The sequence below is a fragment of the Maylandia zebra genome, linkage group LG14, assembly GCF_041146795.1.
Source record: "Maylandia zebra isolate NMK-2024a linkage group LG14, Mzebra_GT3a, whole genome shotgun sequence".
In the NCBI taxonomy this organism is placed as follows: Eukaryota; Metazoa; Chordata; class Actinopteri; order Cichliformes; family Cichlidae; genus Maylandia; species Maylandia zebra.
The window spans coordinates 27143573-27153397 of record NC_135180.1 but is presented as its reverse complement, the minus strand read 5'-3'; the positions used below and the strand labels follow the sequence as shown (position 1 = coordinate 27153397).

The 9825-nt window shown below is 41.6% G+C and overlaps 1 protein-coding gene across 1 annotated transcript in view; it reads left to right on the top strand.

The window, feature by feature from the left end:
• Nucleotides 1-3760: 3760 nt before the first annotated feature.
• The window catches only part of zgc:77784 (roundabout homolog 2), a 72050-nt gene continuing 65985 nt past the window's right edge, over nucleotides 3761-9825 (top strand). The window contains exon 1 of the mRNA XM_004558118.3: nucleotides 3761-4410. Within this exon, the coding sequence (XP_004558175.1) occupies nucleotides 4356-4410 (55 nt within the window). The 5' untranslated portion in view covers nucleotides 3761-4355. The remainder of the gene's footprint in view (nucleotides 4411-9825) is intronic.

Here is a 9825-nt window from a genome sequence, read left to right as displayed (position 1 = left end):
CATGGACGAAGAGTTTGGGGAAGGATATTTGATTTTGCTAGTGAGCTATACTGTTGGGCAGAACTGTAAGACTGTTTGGCCAAATGACCTTATGGTTTTGAGATTGTCATCTCGGTTTCAAGAAATGACCCAAACCAATCGAGAAAAACTGTAATATTAGTGGTCACACATAATTCATTCAAATTTTCTTTTTCACATTTTCCCCAAAATTTTGTTGTAATTACAACACATTCAAACAGAAACCCGGCCAGTGTCGAACCTTATTGTTGAATGAGCTCCACGACCTTCTGAACACAATAGGTGCAACACTCTCTCCCACAGCATCTGCTCCTTTAATTGAAATGTTTCAAAGCTGAGCTGATCAGCAGGCATGTACAAATAACTACAGCCTTGGCTGAATGTCTAATGACTATCACTGATTATTCACTAATGCGCTGAAAAACAAACTGATTCATAAGAACTCCGATTTAATGAAAGATGCACAAACAAGTAAAACAGGGGAGTTTCGGAAGTACTCCTGTATTATCTTTGCATGTTCACAAAGGAGAAAGGAAAACATCAAAGACACAACTCTAACTACATCTAAGCAGAATGTTGTTAATCGGGTCAGCATTATTTACTGATGACTTCTCTGAGGTTTTCCACGGAAAATAAGATCTTTATTTCCACCTGATACCTCCAGGACTCTGGCCACTCTCTTGTTGAGATGCCTCTGTGTTATACCTACTTCGCCATTGTGGCCCTTAATAAGGTCCACACTTCCACAGAAGCAGAGATCGAATCTATTGTGGGGCCCCTCTTTGTCTCCTGCCATGCAACAGCCATCTGGACCCCCTCTTCTGTTGCACAATTTCCAGTCCTATTGAAAGGGACAAAGGAAAGCAGGCATCAAGCATCCAAAAGTCACTCTCAATCATGCTGGACTTTCACAACCTGACATGAGCACAATGAGGTGGAGGGAGATGAAGCAACAGCACCGAGGAATGGGTCTGGGCCCCACCCCAAGGGAGCTGTTTGTGTCCAGAGCTCCCTGAGAGAAAGACCCCGGCCAAACTCTAGAGGCTACAGCAGGGCCAGATTGTGGAAGAGTGGGTGTGAAACAGCAGCTGCTGAACAAATCTCGACATGAGGGAGTGGATGACAAACAGCAAGACTGAGATGATGTGAAGTGGAGAGGACGCAGGACATGTTAGCACACATGGTTGACGCTCTCTGTCATCATTATCAGCCTCAGCAGCAGCGACAGTGATGATGAAAGTGAGAGAGTGATTATGGCTGTGCTGAGGTGTTGGAGTGATTACGGATAAACAATGGCAGTTGTCGCGAATTCAGATTGTTACTTCTATGTCGGAAGCACCTCTCATTAGGGGCTTTATAGCAAAAGGGGAAAATGCACAAGCAAGCATGAGGAACAAGTTTCATCTTTGTGAGCCTCCAGAAACTGAGACTCATGTATGTGAAGTGTCAAGAAAAAGGAACTAATAAAGTGAATACAACAACTAGTGGCTAAAAATGACTCAAATATCAATTTAATAGGTGATAATAGAAATGAAAAAACTCAATTTAAGTTTTAATCATTAAAAACTTTACCTCACTGACACTGTTTTGGTGTCACTTTAAAGGAAAACAGAGCCTTTTACTTGAATAAATTTAGCTTTTATTGAGGTTGAGGAAACTTAAAATAGCATTGTGCAGAGCATGGAGTCACAAATCAGTGTTCCTGAGCAAGACTCTGAATCCCAAAATGCTTTTATGTCCATGTCTGCCCAGACTCTTATAACATCTGTAGTGATGACTGATAAATAATTAAGTTAATGTTAGGCGGCATGGTGCAGTGGTGTGGTTAGAGCACGGTCTGGGCTTGAATCCACCTGGTGCTGAGCCTCTTCTGTGTGGATTTTTCATGTTCTGCCGGTACCTTGTTCTCCCACGCTTCCTCCCACAGTCCAAAAATATCCATGTTAGGTTACAGGCTGATTCTAAATCGTCTGTAGGTGTAAATGGTTGTCTGTCTCTCTGTGTTTGCCCTGTAATAGACTACCATCTGGTCCAGGTTGTATCCCTGGATGGAAGTTGATGGAAAACAAAAGTGCCAAAATTAGAAACATCCTGAATCAGATTTATGAAAAACTATTCTACTGTATTTAGGGCTATTGTCCTAAAAGCTCCCTGAAAAGCCTTAAGTTGATTCAACACACTGAAGTACACAGAGTACTAATGGAAGCTAGAAAGAGAGATCATATTTCTCTCTTATTATTGTCTCGTCATTGGCTCCCAGTTAAGCCCAGATTTAACTTGAAAATCCTTTTCCCCGCATACAAAATCTTAGATGATCAGACAGTATCATATCTTAAAGACCTCAGAGTATCATATGGTCCCAACAGAGCGCTTCCTTCTCAGAGAGCAGGCTTCTTGCGGTTCCTAGTTTCTAAAAGTAGAACAAACTACCAGGCTCCTCTCTCCAGCTCCCAGTTTGGGTTCAGGAGACAGACACCCTGTCTACTACTAAAATGATGTCTGGATGGCCGGATCAGGTGGCCATGAAACATCCCTTGGTTATTCTGCTGTAGTCTCTGCTTCTGCTGAGGACCCATGACGCTCTGAGTATTTTCCTCCACTTTCCTCTTATTATTTTCACAACTTCATGTCAGTAACTGCTGTAGTCTGTCCTTTTTCTATTTATCATCTCTCTGTCATCAGCGAAATCTTTTCTCTTAATCTCAGACTGCTCCTGCACCCACTGTACCGTTTGGGCTTGATTTTCTTGGAGATTTCTTTCTGTGAAAAAGGACTTCTTCCTTCCCACTGTCCTCAAGTGCTAGCTCAGTAGAGATGGTCTGATTGGCGGTGTTTCTTCTGTAACATTGGTCTATATATGTCTTTATCTTTCAATATAAAGTGCTGCTCGATGACTGTGGCTGTGAACTAAAACTAAATAAATAAAACTGAATTTAACTTGTCCTGCTGTTACCAAGTTACCGCACGGATTAAATGACCAGAAAAGCGTCAACACTTCAGCACTTTATCCTGGGATGTTGATCTAAAAATGTCTGTAGTTTTTCATAGATTATTGAGCTGCAGCCAAAATTAATTTTTATTACTAAAGGAACTTTTGACCTGAATCACCAAAATTAAAGGAAGTTATATCTTCCAGGTCCAAGTATTTGTTTGTTACAAATTTGAGGACATTTTTATTCAGGCGTTAAAGAGATGGATGGACTCACAAGTCAAAAATGCAATGCAGTTCTGGCCAAGCTATGCTGATGCCAAGGCATTAAAAATCCCCATATTTGCCATGTAACTTATTCTACTGAGAGTTTAGATCTTGGAATCTGAACATTAAGTCTAGGATTTACCCTCTAACCCACTCGTTCTGGTTCTCAACCTTTTTGTGTGACCCTGAAATTGTAATGCTGCCCTACATTACAACCCAAGAGCATTTCTATTGGCTTACATTAATATTAGACATAAAACCACCTTTAAGATCTTCACATTATTAGCCATAATTAGTTTTCAGTATTTTTGTCATTAGCCAATATAGACATTAAAAGCACACCCTTTACCTGAAACACAAGTATCATTTCTAATAAAAGTGACTTCCACACTGACGCTTATACTACCACAGTTCATAATAAGACCAGCAGCTGTGCCCCTTCTGCAAGTTTTATTTCACGCTCCCGTCCTGTGAGTACACTTTGAGAGCGCAGATGTCGTGTCTGTCTCTTTAAAACACAGACTCCTGGAGGTTGGCGAGGATTGTTGCGGATCTGGGAGTGCGCAGCTCGGCTCGGCATGTTCAGCGCTTCATATTCGCTCAAACTGACGCTGCAACCCGCAAGTGCCCGACTCTGAGCAGAGGAAGAGGAGAGGAATTGTTTTATTTATGACCGGGCTAAATATAGTTAAGCCCCCCCACCCCCTCTTTTTTATTTTATTTTTTTTGTTTTTTTTGTTTTGTTTTCGGCAGCAGCAGAGGGAGCATCTTAGGAAGAAGTCGCTGTGCGTGTGAGCGACCATGCGGACACTAAGAAGTGATGCTGCTGAGTTTTGTTATTAGGTTTCTCCTCCCGGGCGGTGCTGATGCTGATGCTGATCCTGCTGCTGTCATGGGTTCCTGGGAGTGACATCAAAGTTTTTTTTCGGGCTGATCTCAAACGTTTGAATATTCCAGCTGAGACTTCGTTTTCAAAGCCATCAGCTCGGCCAGTTTTCTTTAGTAAAATCCGTTTTTTCTTTTCTTTTCTTTTCTTTTCTTTTTTCCATGACTGGAGTTTTGGTTTAACTGATCATTTTGACGCTGAGTCCCTCAAGAGAGCTGCAGACTCCGGCGGATTTGGCACCGGGAGAGTGAGGAGATGAACGTTGCCAATTTACTACTAGTGACTGTCTCCTTCGTCAGCGTTTCTTCAGGTAAAACGATGTTAATTCTACAAAAGTCTCGTATAACTGGCTCTTTCTCACACGCACACGTGCACGCGCACTAACAGCCCATATGGCGTGACTGCCTCCTAGTTGTGCTTGGCTTTTCTTATCGTGTTTTCTGTCCCTCCAGATGGGTGTAGATGTTGTGTTTAGCTTCATTTCAAACACCCCTACAGCTGTGGGAACTGAACACATCCTCCCCAACAACAGATGGATTTTAAACTGGAAATGTCACATGTGCATTCATTTTTATTTCATTATTTTAATACCACCGATGAATGCCAGCAAGACTCTCATGTTCTCAGTGTCCCCTTGGTCCCTGAAGTGGCCACACAGCGAAACCATTAGACCACAGCAGAGGTCAAAAGAAGCTCCACTCAAGCAAAAGCGAAACCATTAAACTCTCACTTTTAATCCAGCTGTGAGCGCAGAAATTGTGAGGGGTAGTGCAATAACCTGACAAGCCACCACCCTCCAGGCGTGCTTATAGAGGCGCACACACATTACCAAAGATGCTTTTAAAAGATCATTTTTGATTACCTTTGACAAAACGATTATATTTTAATCGTTGCTCTAGTAACAGCTTAAATTTCCAAGCCTTAATCCAAAGCATAAATAAAAGCAGGGCTCAGAAAAAAAAAACAATTCATGAGAGTGCAGATGTTTTGTTTTGTTTTTTCATTCTCAATGGGGCTAAAAAAATTTAATGTTAAGGAAATTAAATTTCGACTCAGTGGACATGAAAGGAAATAAATCTCTCTTGATTAAATGATGTATTTACATTTTAGACCAAAGCCTCATTAATACTGGATTTGCACAGCCAGTGGAAACACTGATATTTTAGAGTTCAAAGAAAGATTAAAAAAAATACACAGACAGTTCTGGAATTATTTAAACTAGACCTCCAAAGGGATCCAGTGGTGCTGCTGTAGAACTTTTTGTTGTATAGTTTACTTGGATGGCTTCACTGACAGTTTGTGACACTGATGTTATTCAGGATTATATTAGATTTAATAACTGGACTCAAAGATGGTTAATCCTGAAAACAGTCCTCAGAAAACTTTTAGAGTTAATGATGGAAACATTTAAAACCCTTGTGTACAGTTGCAACAATGTCTACACATATCCCCAAAATTACGTGCAGAGAAAATGCTTCACAGGAAACTTTTTGTTGCTTTTTTGACAAAAATGATTATTAAGCCTTTAAAGTAACACATTCAGTTTGGTTTACAACATCTGTTTGAATCATTATGACGTCACAGGCCTAGAGACTGGTTGGCAACCTCCAGTTACAAAGAAGAAGAAGAAAAAATACGTGTTCTTATTTAGTGATTGGTTGCTGAAGGTTGCTGACTGTAGCAAAAGGGCGTGCTGCATCAAAATCCTCCAAACAATTGCTTTGGTTACTAGCAAACTGCCACATTCATTAGTTAGCATGGAAGAAGCTAACTTATTTGCAAAGACTTGCTTTGAAGGCAAATGTTTTCCGTCTCTTGGTTGGTGACTGTTTGCAAACAAGTCGTCATCTTCCCTGCAAGCACAAAATTCCTCTTTGCAACCAATTTCACCTCGCCATTTATAGCAACCACTCACCTGTCTATACATTTTTAACTAATCACCTGTTGTTTTGTTTAGTTCTGACCAACTCTGGGGGGTAAAGGATTTGTCTTCTGCTGCTAAACTGTGCTTGCACGCTTGTTTATGCTGGCAAGTTATAGCACCCAGGGGTTTTACTCGCATTGCTGGTAAATGTTAAAGTTTTGGGCCATAAAACCAAGCGCAGCTCTATTTTACAATGTCTTCAGTCATAAACAAAAAAAATTGCTTCAAACCCTGAGCTCTTTAACCCCAGTAACTTTGCTTGCAACCCACATTGCTTCATTATTGTAAACTGGAACCACCTCTGAACATTAAAGGTACTTCTCAACACCCACACCATCTGCCCACATCTATTGATCTGGAGTGGGTATTTCCTCTTGTCCCGCCTCTACGATACAGCGTGTTCCCATATGTATTTTCATAAAAGCATTCGTGAAAAGGATTCGAACAGGCTTCATGACTCCTGCTTGAACCGCGCTCAGACAAAAACACCACCGGTACACACAGCCTAGCAGTTTTTCACAAAGCCTCCGTGTGATTGCGAACAACAATGGCCTGCCTCACAATGTGCATGTAATTCAGCCCAGCAGCTCGCCTCTCACGCAGACATGCAAACCGAACCTCAATTAATAGACTTCAATACGTCTCATTGAAATTTCTGTTATCTCGAGCTGTATTCAGACTCAGCTGTTGTGGTGCTTGCTGCAGAACTAATCGATGCTAAACAATCCTTAGCTGGTGATTTGTGTCCGCTCCGATCCCTGCGGTCATTACTTAGCGACAAATGTGGCTCAGGGCTGACTAAAGCTTCCTATAGTACTTCTTGATAAAAAGAACACAGATGATGAAACCACTGCAGAGGGGAGGTAGTCGTCTAATGTGCCACAGCCTCGAGTCATGTTGCCGGATGCTGATGATGTCCCACTTCTGGTACAGTGGCTGATGACATCATTTAGAGTTTAGATGATGGAAGAGGAGGACGGTTGCTAAACAAAGGCTTCAGTTCTCAGTCTGATGCCAGAAGAAAATCAAACCCGACTCATCGGCTTTGAAATGTAGTCTGCTGTGACATGTTATCACCCTCCCGCAGAGATTACTTGGCAATGTCACAAGAACTCCTTGAATGTTTTGGCCCTTTTAAGTATGTAAATGAATTGAAATGAGAAAAAAAAGAAAAGAAAAAGACATGAGTGAATTTCAGCAGACAGCCACGAGCCCCAACTACAAGCTGCCAGCCTTCTGCTGCTGTCTCACTTTAACTTTCGTGTAAAGTTCGCCTCTGAGCTTTCTGCAGGTTGTGTTTCTGTTTTTGTTTTTCCCACCAGATATAAAGCTGTGAGCTGAGACAGGTCCAGGTGTTTTCGTGTGTGTGTGTTTAACTCCGAGCCTGGGTGTTGATAAAAGGCTCTGAGATATGAAGCAAAACAGGACGTCCCCTCGGTGTCTCTGTTGTTTTCACACATTAGCATGACTGCAGTACACTTCTGCCCCTGGGGAGGATGCGGGGTTAATATTTGTAAATACTAATTAATGAAAGCAGCTCCCAGCCTTATGAAACACCACAGCTAGGAGCCAAGAAACGCCAGATATAGCCCGAATAACCAGCTTGTAAAATGCAATCGTGATCTCCCTCTCAGCTCCTACCCGGCTTACTTTGCGTGTTAGATGAGGCAGAGATGTAGGAGACGCCTTGAGCAAACATGTGGGCGTGTGTCAGAGAGAGAGAATTAGGACCAATGCAATAACTTGTCTATCAGATCTGCCTGTGGCATTAATGAGCTTTCATTAAACTGTGGTTGCACGCTTTCTCTGGATTTCTTTCTCGGTTTTTTGTTTTTTCCTTTTCTTTGTGTATAAAAGACATCAGTTGCAGTTATTACAATTATTCCATCTAATCATCATGGATGATTCATCACGGATCATCAGTTCATAACGAGTTAAATCTGTATCAGCTCTAAATCTGCTTAGATTTTTTTTAATACCACTGAAAAGAAAAGAAAAAATCCTGCATGAATTTATGTTGTGTGTTGCAGATACTGGACATGATAACACTCACAAACCACTTTTTTAGGTACGCCTGTTTAACTGCTCAGTAATATAAATATCCAATCAGCCAATCACATGGCAGAAACTGTGCATTTAGGCACAGCTTAAGATGTCCTGCAGTATAGTTCTGTTTATATGGCATCAAGTAACAACAACAGTCACCTCAAGGCACTTTATATTGTAAGGTAAAGAGAAAATCCCAACTATCAAATGATCAGAATGGGGAAGAAATGTGATTTAAGTGACTTTGAAGGTGGCATGTTTCTAGGTGCCAGACATGCTGGCCTGAGTATTTCAGAAACAACCGTCTCGAGGGTTTACAGAGGATGGTCAGAAAAAGAGAAAATATCCAGCGAGCGGCAGTTCTCTGGGTGAAAATGCCTTATTGATGTTAGAGGTCAGAAGCGAATGGCCAGACTGCTTTGAGCTGCTGGGAAGACAACAGCAAGTCAAATAACCACTCGTTACAACCAAGGCAGACGAGGAGCGTCTCCGAACGCACAACATGACAACCCTTGAAGCATGTGGGCTATATTGCTAACCCCAAGAACTTCCAACAGCTCAAGTAAAACCAGGTTACTTGAATGTATGGTGCTATTGTGGTTATTGCTAAAATTAGCCTGTTTTATCATATTTACTTAAGGTAGAACTTAATTAATATTCTGAGAAATGACACTTTGACACCCCGAAGGGTTCAGGTTTCAGGTCAGTGCGTACATGTGTCGTAAATGTTTCGCAGCTGCACTGGGCTGTCTTTTTCAGGAAAACAAAGCTTTAAGCTCCACTGTCAGCAGTGTTACTTTGTAATACGTCAGTAATGGCATTACATTTCTGTTTAATGCACTAATGTCAGGCAACACTGCTCCTAAATTAAGTAATCATATTACAGTTACTCCATCCATTTTTTTGCCTGGTTACCAGAAAAGCAGTTTCAGCAGAGATGCTCAGACCCCCGCACCAGAGGGACATAATCTCTCCAGCATGATAAAAACCTAATGTGCCTTTATGTGTACACACACATGCACATAACCTTTAATTTTCTGTGCATAGGTACAAACATTACAAACTGTACTCTGACTTTTTCCACATATACAAGTTGTTTTTATAGGCCAGAAGCCTGGGGTGGGGGAAGTCATAAGGTCAACAAAAGTCCAGTCTGCAATGTCTCAAGATTTTCTCCATCACTAAAGAAAATCTTCTCATCCAAGCAATAACACGACGCACAGTGAGATAAATGTGCGCACCTCTGACATTGCGAGACAAAATCTTTGTTGCCGTCATCCGCAAGCAAACACAGAGAACTTCATCTTACGGAGCTTTTTCAAAAGCTGCTGTTCATGTGTGGGCAAAAAAGCCAGGCTGTAATCCACCATCCACTTCTGCAAAAACTGCATCAAAGCTTCCCAAACACCAAGCTACTGACAGAAAACCCCCGATGCAAAGTGATGCTCCACATTTGAGCGTGCCAGTGCCATAACCCGAAGCTTGGTTTTTGAAAGGGTAACAAAAGCTACGATGAACCGGCTTACAGCACCACACCTGGTTTAACATGAGTGGTGGTGGTTTGTGGGCTTGTTTTTGCTGACTTTGCTGTTGGTTTGTGGTGACTTTAAAGAAGGATCAATTTTGAATGGATTTATGCTGATCCGTGGCCATATATAACATCAAAGTGTCTGAGACTTCCGTGGCAGTGCAAGATAATGTCACAAGTAGTGAAACAAATTACTCTCTACAGGCAGTAGATAACTTTTATGCAAA